The sequence below is a fragment of the Coregonus clupeaformis genome, chromosome 24, assembly GCF_020615455.1.
Source record: "Coregonus clupeaformis isolate EN_2021a chromosome 24, ASM2061545v1, whole genome shotgun sequence".
NCBI classification, from domain to species: domain Eukaryota; kingdom Metazoa; phylum Chordata; class Actinopteri; order Salmoniformes; family Salmonidae; genus Coregonus; species Coregonus clupeaformis.
The window spans coordinates 53,405,479-53,421,663 of NC_059215.1; the positions used below are offsets into that span (position 1 = coordinate 53,405,479).

General features: G+C 47.7%; 1 protein-coding gene and 2 long non-coding RNA genes across 3 annotated transcripts; 2 read left to right on the forward strand and 1 right to left on the reverse strand.

Annotated features, from left to right (window-relative positions):
• Positions 1-4,742: 4,742 nt before the first annotated feature.
• asb8 (ankyrin repeat and SOCS box containing 8) lies at positions 4,743-6,274 on the forward strand. Its single transcript, XM_041845030.2, is given in 5 exon segments — positions 4,743-4,871; positions 5,179-5,282; positions 5,644-5,855; positions 5,858-6,018; positions 6,020-6,274. Coding segments are annotated over 5 exon segments (861 nt in total).
• A 1,513-nt stretch (positions 6,275-7,787) lies between these two features.
• LOC121537390 lies at positions 7,788-8,253 on the forward strand. The gene is made up of 3 exons (XR_005995063.2): positions 7,788-7,843; positions 7,924-8,107; positions 8,227-8,253. It is a non-coding gene; the product is annotated as an uncharacterized LOC121537390 (long non-coding RNA).
• A 5,311-nt stretch (positions 8,254-13,564) lies between these two features.
• On the reverse strand, positions 13,565-14,598 carry LOC121537389. The gene is made up of 2 exons (XR_005995062.2): positions 14,144-14,598; positions 13,565-13,875 (listed from the first exon to the last, which is right to left on the reverse strand). It is a non-coding gene; the product is annotated as an uncharacterized LOC121537389 (long non-coding RNA).
• Between the last annotated feature and the right edge of the window lie 1,587 nt (positions 14,599-16,185).

Consider the following 16,185-nt stretch of genomic DNA (forward strand, 5'->3'; position numbering starts at 1 on the left):
AAATCCCCAGGGAATATTTTACCTGTGATGATGGTGTGTTCCATGATTAACAATCTGATTATTAGGGTTTGTGTCTGGGAAAGGGATGAACATTCAGACTCATCTCAAACAATGATACTGCAGTATGTTTCAGAAGTCAAGATATAGATTTGTTTTACCTGCCTGAATACTACAGTTTGTTTTCAATCACTTTGGTGCAATTATGTGGTACATTTTCAGAACTAGAAGCACAAACATCTAAACAGATCATCGAAATTGTCAATTTTAGCCTCTACACCTTAGGCATTATTGTTTCCATGGTCTCTCCAGTCCTCTCAGCATCCTGCCATATGGAGGACTAAACATAGTTGGTTTCTTGCACCTAGTGATATCAAGAATCAATGGAAATACCTTAAACCCTATCCTTGAGGTAGTATAGGGCCCAAGAAGTGGGTCATTAGTGAGATAAGTCCTTTTTCTTGGCTGCTTCTCTTTCGTTGGTCTTATTTTACACTTTCACAACTCTAAGCACATGAATGTAAACATATCATCAAAATGGCTCATTTTTCCAAACTCTAAACACATTTTCAATTGACTGAGTGCAACAAATTCACAAAGTGACTTGTTCACTGCACCAAATCACTCTTTAATTGTCTTTTCAACAGTTCAGCATTCAACACTATTGTCGTCACCAAGCTCAGGGCCCTGGGTCTGGACACCACCCTCTACATTTGGATTCTGGACTTCATGATGGGCAGACCACAGGCTGTAAGGATTGGCAACAACGACTCCTCCGCACTGACTCTTAACACAGGGGCCCTCCTCAGCCTCCTGCTGTACTCCCTGTTCACGCACGACACCAACTCCACCATCACGTTTGCTGACGACACGACGGCCTTAAGCCCTAATAACCAACAACAACGAGTCAGCCTATAGGGAGGAGGTAAGTGAACTGGCATTGTGGTGTCATGACAACAACCTCTCCCTCAATGTCAGCAAAACAAAGGAGTTGATTGTTGACTTCAGGAAGCAGAGAACACTCTGGTCAAGAAGGCGCAACAGCGCCTCCACTTCCTTAGGCGGCTGAAGAAAATCGGCATGACCCCCAGGGTCCTCTCCAAATTGTACCACTGCACCACATTTACATGCACGCCATATCTCACACACCACCAGTGTTGTGTGATGATGTTTTCATCTGATTGTAGGATACCTGCGCAGTTCGATCCAGCATAATAATTTGTTTTGCAAATACTCCTTACTGGACCTTATAGCCTACTGGCTCAGGCTACCTTCACCCCTAAATTAGAGGTTTCTGCTTATAATTTCAGACATTTGGTAGGCCATATTATAATTTCAGACATTTGGTAGGCCATTTGTTTGTCATCTATACTTATACTGAACAAAAATATAAATGCAACATGCAACAATTTCAAAGATTTTACTGAGTTACAGTTCATATAAGCAAATCAGTCAATTTAAATAAATAAATTAGGCCCTAATCTATGGATTTCACATGACTGGGAATACAGATATGCATCTGTTGGTCATAGATACAGTACCTTAAAAAAAAGGTAGGGGCGTGGATCAGAAAACCAGTCAGTATCTGGTGTGACCACCATTTGTCTCATGCAGCGTAACACATCTCCTTCGCATAGAGTTGATCAGGCCGTTGATTGTGGCCTGTGGAATGTTGTCCCACTCCATTTCAATGGCTGTGCGAAGTTGCTGGACATTGGTGGGAACTGGAACATGCTGTCGTACACGTTGATCCAGAGTATCCTAAACATGCTCAATGGGTGAAATGTCTGGTGAGTATGCAGGCCATAGAAGAACTGGGACATTTTCAGCTTCCAGGAATTTATCCTTGCACCGTGCATTATCATGCTGAAACATGAGGTGATGGCGACGGATAAATGGTATGACAATGGGCCTCAGGATCTCGTCATGGTGTCTCTGTAGCTTTTGTACTCCTAAATGACCCCCTGTCGTTGTGCTATGTTGCATGGCCAAAACTGTAAGTACTATAGTTTTTGGGGGCAGTTGTTGTTGCCATCCTGTACCTGTCCCGCAGGTGTGACGTTCGGATGTACCGATCCTGTGCAGGTGTTGTTACACGTGGTCTGCCACTGCAAGGACGATCAGCTGTCCGTCCTGTCTCCCTGTAGCACTGTCTTAGGCATCTCACAGTATGGACATAGCAATTTATTGCCCTGGCCACATCTGCAGTCCTCATGCCTCCTTGCAGCATGCCTAAGGCACGTTCGCGCAGATGAGCAGGGACCCTGGGCATCTTTCTTTTGGTGTTTTTCAGAGTCAGTAGAAAGGCCTCTTTAGGGTCCTAAGTTTTCATAACTGTGACCTTAATTGCCTACCGTCTGTAAACTGTTAGTGTCTTAACGACCGTTCCACAGGTGCATGTTCATTAATTGTTTATGGTTCATTGAACAAGCATGGCAAACAGTGTTTAAACCCTTTACAATGAAGATTGGATTTTTACGAATGATCTTTGAAAGACAGGGTCCTGAAAAAGGGACGTTGTGAAATACCACAGTGCACAGTTACAGCAGCAAGATTTGTGACTTGTTGCCACAAGAAAAGGGCAACCAGTGAAGAACCACCATTGTAAAACCATTGTAAATTTTCCCTTTTGTACTTTGTACAACACTGTGTATAGACATAATATGACATTTTAAATGTCTTTATTCTTTTGGAACTTTACTGTTCATTTTTTATTGTTTATTTCTCCTCTAGCAACACATTTTCAAAAAAGCAACTAGCGACAAATCTAGCAACTTTTTCTGGTGTTATTGGAGACTTTTGGAGACTCTGACGTGAAAGCACGTATCGTTCTTACTCTTCTCAACGAGCAACGGGTGCTGCCGTGGGCCCCACCCCTGTGGGCCCCGTCCCAAAGCACTCACAGGCGGCCCAGTTCTCGCGCAGCAGTCCCTCCCAGCTGCAGTCAGAGCAGGAGATGTTCACCCCTCCCCGTCCAGACTGCAAATGAATCGTGCATGCGGGAAGCCGCCGCTGGCTGATCCCACCCTGGCTTACATTCAGGGCGGGATGTAAATGTAGGGTTTTTTTTACTCACTTTTTGTCTCTCCCACTACATTATTCCTCTCTCCTACAGCTTCCATTACAATTACATGCACATGGCCAATTATGCAAAGTAGGTGATGACGTCATTTAGCGACTTCTAGCGACTTTTAGGACAGCCAATAGCTACTTTCCTTACTGAGGAGTTGGCAACACTGACTGCATCACGTAAGGCATTTGACACGGCACTGCCAGAGTGCAGTTTTTAAAGTGCATCCCAGAGCCATCTGATGCCCATATTTCGAGAGGAAGTATAGCTACTGTGGTATGTGATAAATGCCAGCACTACATTTAGGCTGTTACTATTAAAAGAACACATGCCAGATGCTCAACAATATTACAAAAACACAAAATTCAATGTGAGAGTAGATTCCTGTGTAGATGTTTTGGGTGTTGCCCAGTCGCATGTTTTCGCAGCAAATAAAATGACGCTACCGTCTCTGTGTTTTTCAAGGTTGCATTGAACACGGTGTTAGGGCATTCCTTGAAACTGGACCATAAACGGTTTGTGGGCCCCAAAATATCGACATAACGATGCAACTTGAATTTATTTCAAGCTGTAGGAATATTTTATATATTCATCACAATCATTAAAATGTATGATAATGGTTATCTTAACTGCTATAGCTGTCAGCTAGTAGAGTGGAAAACAGCCAACCGATTAAGTTAGAGATCTAACGTTATCTAGCTGTTGCTGAGGTCGCAACATTTAGTTTACCTAGCTTGTGTTTGGGTTAACTACTGCAAATATGTTTAAGAATTTAGCTAGATAGCTATAGCTTAACTATATTATTTATTTATCGCTACCTTAGCTAATGCAAGTAAGTTAGCTAACTAGTTTGCCACTAAGTATTAGTCGGCATTAGCTTCTAGTCGACGAGTTGCAACAGCTTGTAAACAGGCTAGTAAGTTGTTTTCTTGCAAGGTTAACCTAACAAGGTAGCTATCTAGTTACTTTGCCAAGTTTCTACTTTTTTTTTTACTAATGATGCACATTTAAAGCTTGAAAAACGTTTGCCAGGTTGGGAAATTATGCTAACTGTCTTGTACAGTAGCCATTCAGTGAGTGTAGGCAGGGTATCAAAACAGAAAGGTTACAGGGGTTGTTATTGTTTGATGTGCAGTATGTCAATGTCAGTCAACATCACATTTACATATTGACCAGAGGGGGGTTGCCCTCCCCTTTGATGCATAAGACGTTTCTGATAAAAGCCCACAAATTGACCTGCTAGAATATAATGTAGTTCTAGTTTAGTCTCGGAAATCCCAGACCTATATGAGGATGGGCTCATTGTAATGGCTGAAATGGAATACATGGAATGGAGTCAAACATGTGGTTTACAAATGTTTGATTTGTTTAATACCGTTCCATTAATTCCATTCCAGCTATTACAATGATCCCGTCCTCCTATATTTCCTCCCACCAGCCTCCTCTAGCTGGACTATTGGTACATTCTAGAAGGCAACTCATCTGTCTAGAGAGACCTAGCTCAAACCAAAAATGTATCTTCTAAGTGAACACCTGTAATTCTTTACTATTATCAATTCCAACACAGTTCGGCTTTTTTTTCAGATCTGAAACTCCAACTTGGCCAGCCAGGTGTTGTAGACTGTGGTGTGGTGTCAGTGCACCCCAGCCCGGGTGCCATGGTCCTCAGCTCCACATGAGTTCCACTATGTGGTACATCATGCAATCTATTCAGAGTAAATATTCCCTGTCTGAGCGGCTCAGCCGCACCATCGCTGCCATTCGCTCTTTCCCACACGACAATGTGGATGATCTCCTTCCGTTGGTAGGTTGGTTTGTCTTAGAACTGTAGAGATGAAAGGTTAACACTCACACCATTGTACTTATTTCATTGGTGGTGCCGCAGAGTTTACCTTATTGTAGAAAAGATAACTCCCTCAACCCCACACAGTATCTCTGCACGTTGGTAATTTTGTCAACGTTTCGTAGTTCCATAACTATCTTTCAACTCTGCCACAATTCTGATTGTCTGATGTTATTGAATATGACTTGTTGTTTATGGTGTCTGTTATCTGTCAACAATTACATAAATGCCTCTACCATCAGGGAGCTGACGTGAACTCTACCATCAGGGAGCTGACGTGAACCGTATGCATGCTACTCTAAAGCCCTTGCACTGTGCCTGTATGGTGCCTGATGAGGACTGTGTCGAACTGTTGTTGGAGAAAGGAGCAGAGGTATGTATGTTTTTAACTCTCTCTCATCCATCTGAAATGAGCTAGCTACCAATTGAGCTAGTTTCTGTACTTTGTAATGTTTTGTTTTTGTTAATAAGTTAGATCCTGAAGTAATATCCTGTTTTTTTTGTGCATGCTGCAGGCCTCTGAAAATCAAACCTGCTCCTCCTACTTGGATCCCTCCTCGGAATTACAGCACCAAATAGTGAATTTATTATCTGTGAACTTAGCTCTTTAATAGCTGCTGTTTGTTACTATGTAATGCCTCCAATTGTTAAACAAACCATTCTCTCTGCCTGTCTCAAAAGGACTAATAACGTTGTATTTTAGTGTAATTGACATCCCCAATCTGTCTTCTTTGGTGAATACCCTGGATGGCTACAACTGCATGGCGTTGCACTACGCAGCAGAAAGGGGTTGCGTGGAAGTCTTCCTAGAGTAAGGGGCCCAGCCCAACGCCTTAGACGGCACAAAGGACACCCCGCCACACTGGGCCGCCTTCAAGGACAACCCAGAGTGCGTCAGGGCTCTGCTGGAGAGCGGGGCCGGCCCCAACGCACGCGATTACAACAACGCACTCGGTTAAACTGGGCCGCCATGAAGGGTAACCTAGGGACCATGAGGGTTCTGTTAGAATATGGAGCCCAGGTCCATGTTACTAACCTGAAGGGCCAGACGCCCATCTCTCGCCTGGTGGCCCTTCTGGCCCGGGGCCTGGGGACGGAGCAAGAGGAAGGAGTGTCTGTAGCTGCTGTGCAGGGCGGCGGGGGGGTTTGAGATCCGCCGGGTCGGCGGTACCTTACCCAGGGAGCTCAGTAAGGATCCCCAGCTCCTGGCCAAGCTGACCAGTATGGTGGCTGAAGCACCGACACTACACACCCTCCCGTGGTGTGCCATCAGAAAGAGCCTAGGGGTGAGGTTCCTCCCCACCGCGGTCAAAGAGCTGCCTTTACCAGAGTCGGTCAAAGAGTACTTACTGCTGAGAGACTGAGCGTAGAGGGTGTGGGACTAGAGGTTACAGGATGTGTAATCACTATCGTCCGTATTCAGACTTGAAATCTGAATGCTTAGGTCCAATTTTTGCACAAGTCTTCCATTGACACCAATGAATGATTTACACAAAAGTCTTGAGTTGCACGTACCTACAATATACAAAAGTATGTGGACACCCCTTCCAATTAGTGGATTCGGCTATTTCAGCCACATCCATTGGTGACAGGTGTATAAAATCGGGCACACAGCCATCCAATCTCCATAGACAAACATTGGGCCTCATTCACCAACCATTCTTACGAAGTAATGTATTATTCTTAAACCCCACTTACGCACTTTTTACGAAGATTCTGACATTCACTAATGTTTTCTCATCTTGGATTAGTTTAGCTAAGAACAAAATCCACGCACACTTGAGTGATGACAGTTTGCTCCAAATAATTGGTTACTACATTTCATTTACATTTTAGTCATTTAGCAGACGCTCTTATCCAGAGCGACTTACAGTTAGTGAGTGCATACATTTATTTTATTTTTTTCATACTGGCCCCCCGTGGGAATCGAACCCACAACCCTGGCGTTACAAACGCCATGCTCTACCAAATGAGCTACCTGCCGGCCATTCCCTCCCTACCCTGGACGACGCTGGGCCAATTGTGCGCCGTCCCATGGGTCTCCCGGTCGCGTTTCATTTAATTCTACAGTCGTTTACAATGATAGTATTTTACTGTAATGTATTTCTGATCATTTGTTGAAAAAAAATCATAGTATGCAAAGAAACACTAACACTGCAATTTACATCAGCAATTAAGCTGATTAAATCCTGTGTTATGTGGTGATTGATCGCGCTATTTATAGGGCCAAAATGGGCCTGTTTCTGCACATCAGGCATGCTATCAAAATGGCACATCTATTGCTGCATGACGACATTGCCGAGCGTGCTCTGAGAAGGGAACGCATCTTTGAGGATCACGTTGATTTATTTGCAGAGACTGACGAGTACTTGATCGGACGGTTTAGGCTTCCAAGACACGTTTTAATGGAGCTGTGTGATACTTTGGAGCCAGCGCTGCGAAGCCATACCCAACGGTCCAATCCCGTACCACCTCATGTGCAGGTACTCTCCACCTTGGAATTTTTAGCCACTGGGACATTTCAGCGGGAGTTAGCAGACGGGGTGGGCATATCATAGGCATCCATCAGCCGCGCTCTCCCACGAGTTGTGGATGGAATAAATCAACTGGCCACACAATATATTTTCTTCCCCTACACAGCGCAACAACAGCTGCCGGTCAAGAGAGGGTTCAACTCTATTGCGGGTCTGCACAACGTAATCGGGGCAATAGACTGCACTAACGTGTGCATTAAGGCACCCTCACCAGACCCATTCCCATACCTCAACTGCAAGCAATATCACTCAATGTACAAGTCATCTTCGACTCCGACAACCATCTCTTGAACGTGGTCTCCCGCTTCCCAGGAGGTGCACATGACTCTTATATTTTGCAGGACAGTTCTGTGGGAATGCGCCTGGAACAAGGAGCTGCTGGAGACGCATGGCTCATTGGTAAGCATCGTTCAGTAATTTCAAATTCCAATTGTTGGTTTCAAAAAGTGGGTTTCTTCATTAATGACTTGTTTCATTAGGAGATCGGGGGTATGCCCTGGCTAATGACGCCACTAACAAACCCTCAGACGCACCAAGAGGCCTCTTATAACCAGAGGCACGCACGCACCCGCTCCACCATTGAGCGAACCATTGGTATTCTGAAGGGGACGCTGGCTGTGTTGGGACACAGCAGGCGGGAAGCTGCTTTACAAGCCAGAGAAGGTGAGTAGGACTACTCGTTTTATTCAGGTTTGAAAAATGGAGAACATGTTGTAGAATAATCTAATTCCAACAATTCATTTTATTTTTCTAGCTTTTGACCATCTTTACACCGTTTTTAGGTTTGCAGAATAATCATGGCCTGTTGTTGTCACAATTCGGGTTAGAACTCCGGTCTCAGAAGTGTAGAGCTGGGGGTACTACCCCTTAGCCACAGAGGAGATGTTGTAGGACCCAAATGAAACACCCAAGGCAATACTCCAGGCAAGTAGATTTAATGTTCCAAAACAGGAGGCAAAACAAAACAACTCCACGAGGGGAGAAAAACAAACTAAAGATAACTTCAAAAACTTACTAGGACAGACACGGTGAGACAAAGCAGGAGACACACAGTCAGGACGCAATAACCAAGTGAGAAACAAGGGGAAAACACACAGCTAAAATACACAAGGGGAAACAAGGCACAGGTGACCTGGATAAGCTAATTAGGACACATGAGGAAGAACTAAGGCAAAGGGGAACACAGCTGACCTCTAGAGGCCAGGAGACAAACAGGGGAAGCAGGAAGCTGACAGGACCCCCTCCTCTAGGAACGACTCCTGACGTTCCTTCCAGAACACCCTGGCCCCAGGGTGCGAAAATCTCGGATCAACCCTGGGTCCAGGATGTCCCTGGCTGGAACCCAGGAGCGCTCCTCTGGCCCGTAGCCCTCCCAGTCCACCAGATACTGCAGAGAGTTCTGGACCCTCCGGGAGTCCAGTATCCGGCGGACTGTGTAGGCTGGCTGGCCGTCTATGATCCTGGGAGGTGGCGGGGGTCTGTGGGGGGGGCAAAAGGAGAAGACAAGACAGGTTTAAGGAGTGAAACATGGAAAGTGGGGTTAACTCTAAGGGAGCGAGGCAGAACTAAACGATACGAAACAGGGTTAACCTTTCTAGCAATGCGGAAAGGGCCGATGTATCTCTGGGAAAGCTTCTTGGATTCGACCCCGGAGGGGCAAGTTCTTAGTGGCCAACCAAACTCTCTGACCAGCTCGGAAACTAGGGGCCGTCCGGCGGTGGCGATTAGCCTGACTTTGGTATCTCTGGGAGGTCCGAAGGAGGGTACACCTGGCCTTCTTCCAGGTCCGCCTACAGCGTTGGACAAAGCGCTGGGCCGAGGGAACACCAACTTGCGCCTCTTCCTCTGGAAATAATGGAGGGTTGTAACCGAACTGGCATTCGAAGGGGGACAATCCGGTGGCTGAGGACTGGAGGGTGTTGTGGGCATATTCAGCCCAAATGATATAGGTGGCCCAAGACGTGGGATTACTGGCCGCCATACACCGCAGGGTGGTCTCCAGATCCTGATTAATCCGTTCCGTTTGGCCATTAGACTCTGGATGGAATCCTGACGATAGGCTGGCTGTGGCCCCAATAAGCCTGCAGAAGGCCCCCAAAACCGGGACGAGAATTGGGGACCTCGGTCAGAGACCACGTCCAGGGGAATGCCAAATATCCGGAAGACATGGTTCATGAGGAGCTCAGCAGTCTCCTTAGCCGAGGGCAGCTTGGGCAGGGGAATAAACCGGGCAGCCTTAGAGAAACGGTCTACCACCACAAGGATGACGGTGTTGCCCTGGGATAGAGGAAGTCCCGTAACAAAGTCCAGAGAAAGGTGTGACCATGGCCTTCGAGGAACAGGTAAGGGATGGAGCAGTCCCTGGGGGTCGCTGGCGTGTCGACTTTCCCTGGTTGCACACAGGGCAGGCCTCAACATAGACCTGCACGTCCCTTCTTGATGGACGGCCACCAAAACCGCCGTCGGAGGAACTCCAGTGTGCGAGCACTGCCAGGATGGCATGTCAAGGGCGACTCATGACCCCACTGCAAGACGCGGGCCCGAACCGAGAGAGGAACGTACAGGCGACCGGCAGGACCACCGCCTGGATCGGGCTCATGGGCAAGAGCTTCTCGTACCCCTCTTTCTAGTTCCCACTGAAGAGGTGCGACGATCCTAGACCTCGGAATAATCGATGCCAAGGGCTTCTCTTGTACCTCGGGAGAATAGACTCGAGACAGAGCATCCGGCTTGACGTTCTTGGTGCCAGGTCGGTAAGTCAGGAGGAACTGGAATCGATTAAAGAAAAGGGACCATCGTGCTTGCCGAGGGTTCATCCGCTTAGCCTGTTGGAGATATTCCAGGTTCTTGTGGTCTGTGAGAACCTGGAAAGGGTGCTGAGCCCCCTCAAGCCAATGGCGCCACTCTTCCAAGGCCAGTTTTACCGCAAGCAACTCTAGATCCCCCACGTGGTAGTTGCGCTCGGCCTCAGACAGGCGGCGAGACATGAAGGCACAAGGGTGTAATCTCCCATCCGCACCCCTCTGTGACAGGACGGCTCCCACCCCCCCCTCTGAGGCGTCCACCTCCACCACGAAAGGTCTCTCTGGGTCAGGGGTCCCCAGAATCGGAGCAGAAGTGAAGCGGCGCTTGAGATCCTCGAAGGCCCCTGCTGCTTCCGGACCCCAGTGAATCTTGGTCCCTCCTCCCTTGGTAAGCGTCGTCAAGGGGGCTACCACCGAGCTGAAATTCTTGATGAACTTCCGATAGAAGTTAGAAAAGCCAATGAACCGTTGAACCTCCTTGACCGTGGCAGGTGTGGGCCAATCGTGGACCGCCTTGACCTTCTTGGGATCCATCTCTAGGTGCCCGGGAGTGACAATAAACCCGAGAAACTGAGTCTGAGAAACATGAAATTCACACTTCTCAGGCTTAACGTAGAGGTGATTGTCAAGGAGCCTCTGGAGAACCCGGCTAACATGCCCCTCATGTTCCTTCAGTGACCTCGAGAAGATGAGGATATCGTCCAGGTACACGAAGACGAACAGATTAAGCATATCCCGGAGAACATCATTAATCAGGGCTTGGAATACTGCGGGGGGCATTGGTGAGCCCGAACGGCATCACCCGATATTCATAGTGTCCCGTGGGCGTGTTGAACGCCGTCTTCCATTCGTCTCCTGGCCGGATCCGCACGAGATGGTAAGCATTGCGGAGATCCAGCTTAGTAAAAATGGAAGCCCCTTGAAGCAGCTCAAAAGCAGTGGCCATGAGAGGAAGAGGGTATCGATTCCGAACCGTGATCTTGTTGAGTCCCCGGTAATCAATACAAGGCCTCAGACCCCCGTCTTTCTTTTCAACAAAAAAGAAGCCCGCCCCAGCCGGGGAAGTAGAGGCATAGATGAGGCCGGCTGCCAAGGACTCCTTAATGTAGGTGTCCATAGCTGCGTGCTCGGGGAGGACAAGGAAAAGATCCGACCTCTAGGAGGGCAGCACCCAGGGAGTAGATCAATGGCACAGTCATAAGTGCGATGAGGCGGTAAGGCAGTAGCCCGGGCCTTGCTGAACACTGCCTTGAACCGATGGTAAACACTGGGGACTCGGGAGACGTCAACAGACTCTTGAAACTGGGTACTAGGGGCTGAGGAACTCTGAAGCATGCAGGTGAGTTGGCAAGTGGGACCCCAGCTAAGAATGGTGCCAGTAGGCCAGTCGATCTGGGGATTATGTCTGCATAGCCAAGGGTGACCCAGGATAATAGGATACTCGGGAGAGTCAATGAGATAGAAGGTCTCCTCCTGCTGGTGTTGAGAGATGGTAAGTCGCAGGGACTGAGTCGCCTCAGTAACTTTTCCTGGTTCCAGAGGTCTGCCATCTAAGGCTGTAACTGCCTGGGGTTGAGGAAGTAGTTGGGTAGGGATCTTAAGTTCCTTAGCCAAGGTTACATCCATAAAATCACCTGCGGCACCGGAATCGATCATAGCCTGGACCCGATGCTGGTGGCCCTCCCAGGACAGAGTGGCTGGAATAGCTAGGACCGCGTTAGTAGGAGGAGCTCTAATTTTCCCCATCACAACCCTCCTGTAGCTGGGCGGGGACAGGCGTTTCCCGAGCTCGGGGGCAAGTGGAGCGGAAGTGGCCGGCAACCCCGCCGTAGAGGCACCGACGCTCCCTCATGCGACGTTCCCTTTCGTTGGAAGAAAGCCTGGAACGGCCTAACTGCATGCTCTCCGGGGAATCCTGGGGCAGTTCAGGAGCCGGGGCAGCTCTGAATGACGGAGTCCAAACAGGAGAAACAGAGCTGCTCAGAGGAACTTGGGACTGAGACACCTGACGGCGAGCCGTTCTCCGCTCTCTTAGACGATTGTCCAGGCGGATGGCCAAGGCTATGAGGGACTCGAGATCTTCAGCTGGTTCACGGGTGGCTAACTCATCTTGAAGGGGCTCAGATAACCCTCCCCTGAAAGCAGACCCTCAGCGCTTCATCATTCCATCCGCTCCTTGCTGCTATGGTTCGGAACTCAATGGCAAAATCTGCCGTGCTTCGGGGGCCCTGACGGAGAGACAGTAGGCGCTTGGAAGCCTCCCGCCCACTGACAGGATGATCGAACACCCGCTTGAACTCTTCTACAAATGCAGCGTGGGAGTCACAACAGGCCTCCTGGGACTGCCACACCGCAGAGGCCCAGGCGAGCGCCTTGTCTGAAAGAAGGGTAATGAGGTAGGCAATCTTGGAACGGTCTGTGGGAAAACTTGAGGGTTGGAGCTCGAAGGTGAGGGAGCATTGGGTGAGGAAACCCTGGCAAGAGCTTGGATCCCCAGAAAAGGGCTTGGGAGGTGGTAGTCGGGGCTCCACCAACCGAGAAGGCCTGTCGTCACTGGGAGGTGACCGGGGGGAAGGGGGAGGACCAAGGAGGCGTTCAAAGAGCTGGTGAAGGGAACTCATCATTTCGGCCAGGAGTTGAGAATGTCTAGCCATCAGCTCCTCTTGTCGGCTGAGAACGGCTTCATGGCGCTGGAAAGAAGCCTCATGTCGAATGATCACCGCCAACAGGTCCTGGGAACTGAGTGTTTCTGGGTCCATGATTGACTTGGTTATTCTGTCACAATTCGGGTTAGAACTCCGGTCTCAGAAGTGTAGAGCTGGGGGTACTACCCCTTAGCCACAGAGGAGATGTTGTAGGACCCAAATGAAACACCCAAGGCAATACTCCAGGCAAGTAGATTTAATGTTCCAAAACAGGAGGCAAAACAAAACAACTCCACGAGGGAGAAAAACAAACTAAAGATAACTTCAAAAACTTACTAGGACAGACACGGTGAGACAAAGCAGGAGACACACAGTCAGGACGCAATAACCAAGTGAGAAACAAGGGGAAAACACACAGCTAAAATACACAAGGGGGAAACAAGGCACAGGTGACCTGGATAAGCTAATTAGGACACATGAGGAAGAACTAAGGCAAAGGGGAACACAGCTGACCTCTAGAGGCCAGGAGACAAACAGGGGAAGCAGGAAGCTGACAGTTGTGTTACACAACATCGCTATGAAGCGTGGTGTTCCACTTCCACGACCACACCAGGATGTGCGTCCTGACCCATTGCTGGGACCAGACAACCGATTTGGCGTGGAAGTCAGACAACAAATAATTTCTCGTTTGATTTGTTTTGTCCTTTAAATACCACGAATTAAACACATGAAATGACACAGGTTTCAGTGGACGTTCTTTATATTTTTTAATGTGTGTTTATGTCTGAGTGTTTCTGATATTGTGGCCAGAGTAGAAGCGATTTCAGAGACTTTGCGCAATCCGCTCCTGGTTATTCAAGACCGCATCGGAGATGACACGTGCAGTTGGACGGGACCTGTCGGTAAGTACAGAGGCAGGCCTACTGCAGGAAGACCGAATGGTGTCAGGTTCCTCTTCAGAGGGGTTGTCTGGATTGGAGATCTGTAAATAACAAAAACGATACTGAAAGTAAAACAGTCAGTGCACTGATTTTATTTTTTAGATGTTTCAGTTTGTTCAACATAGGCCTACTGCAAAAGCAATAGGATTTCAAACTGAATAAACTAGGAATTCAGGTGAGGACTCATTCAGTCACATAGGCCCACATTTGGTTTGACAAACTGGTGTAAAATTCATTTCCAATGGTTTCACCGTTGCTTTCAGTTAAATTATGGCATGAAATTGTATACATTCAGAAAGACTTGCTTACCGTCTGATTCACTGGTGGGAGATGGCCTTGGAGGATATGAAGCTGTTGATATAGGGCCCTGGTCAGTGTCCAGTTGCTCCACTGATGGCACACCTGAGAGTGCCGTCTCACCAATTATGGCCCCGATGCGCTGGTCAATCTCAGATAACTCAAGGCCTGCATGGCACCCTCCAGTGGTCAGCATATGTCTCTTGTGTTTGGCAATGGATTTTTTAGTCTCTGATTTTAAGTCAAAACATTTCTTTTTTACATCTTCAATTGAGCGACGTTGTCCAGAAACAGAGTTCACGGAATCCGTGATCTCCTTCAATGCCTCCGTTTTGTTGGTGGCTTTTAAACCACTGGAAACACTACTAAATATTATGCCTCGTTTGGCATTTACCTGTTGCCTTAGCATTTCTATTTCAGAATTACTTAAGTTCCTTTTTCGTTTGGTGATCGGTGGACCACCACCGTCTGTGCGTCTTTTGGACGTTCTCCAACTTTTCTTGCACACGACCCTGAAGTGTCATGGGAATTTGCGGGGCGTTTTCTTATGCTAATTAGGAACAACTGGCACACGCTTTCAATTACGAAGACGTGGGATTCATCAACCTAAGAACACAGGTGCGAACAATTCTGTTGTTTAAGAACATGTCATGAATCCGACGTAGACTTTTCTTAGGGAGTTTATTAATAACAAAGTTTAGAAAATTCTTAGGTAGATATTGGTGAATGAGGCCCATTGGCAGTAGAATGGCCAGACTGAAGAGCTCAGTGATTTTTAACGTGGCACTGTCATAGGATGCAACCTTTCCAACAAGTCAGTTCGTCAAATTTCTGCCCTGCTAGAGCTGCCCTGGTCAACTGTAAGTGCTTTTATTGTGAAGTGGAAACGTCTAAGAGCAACAACAGCTCAGCTGTGAAGTGGTAGGCCACACAAGCTCACAGAATGGGACTGGCAAGTGTTTCTGTCCTCGGTTGCAACACTCACTTCCGAGTTCCAAACTGCCTCTGGAAGCAATGTCAGCACAATAACTGTTCTTTGGGAGCTTCATGATATGGGTTTCGATGGCCGAGCAGCCGCACACAAGCCTAAGATCACTATGCGCAATGCCAAGTGTTGGCTGGAGTGGTATACTAACTGTAAGTCGCTCTGGATAAGAGCGTCTGCTAAATGACTAAAATGTAAATGTGTAAAGCTTGCCGCCATTGGACTCTGGAGCAGTGGATATGTGTTCTCTGGAGTGATGAATCACGCTTCTCCATCTGGCAGTCCGACGGACAAATCTGGATTTGGCGGATGCTAGGAGAACTCTACCTGCCCGAATGCATAATGCCAACTGTAAAGTTTGGTGGAGGAGGAATAATGGTCTGGGGCTCTTTTTCATGGTTCGGGCTAGGCCCCTTAGTTCCAGTGAAGGGAAATCTTAACGCTACAGCATGCAATTACATTCTAAACAATTCTGTGCTTCCAACTTTGTGGCAACCGTTTGGGGAAGGCCCTTTCTTGTTTCAGCATGACAATACAAGGTCCATACAGAAATGGTTTGTCGAGATCAGTGTGGAAGAACTTAACTGGCCTGCACAGAGCCCTGACCTCAACCCCATCGAACACCTTTGGGATGAATTGAAACGCCTACTGCGAGCCAGGCCTAATGGCCCAACATCAGTGCCCGACGTCGCTAATGCTCTTGTGGTTGAATGGAAGCAAGTTCCCGCAGCAATGTTCCAACATCTAGTGGAAATCTTTCCCAGAAGAGTCGAGGCTTTTATAGCAGCAAAGGGGAGACCAACTCCATATTAATGCCCAAGATTTTGAGGAGCAGGTGTCCACATACTTTTGGTCATGTAGTGTATCTCAACTCTGAATCGGGTTATGATGGTGCATATATCCTGGCAACAAAGTTTCTTCTTAATGAGGAAGGATGATTTTAGATAGTGTGAGTTGATATAAGTGGTCCAATAAGTCACACCGATAGTGCAGGAGACAAGAAAGTACTTAGCTCTTATGAGGGTGATGATTGTGTGTGTAAAAATGGAGTGAAACTCTTTTTCACAGT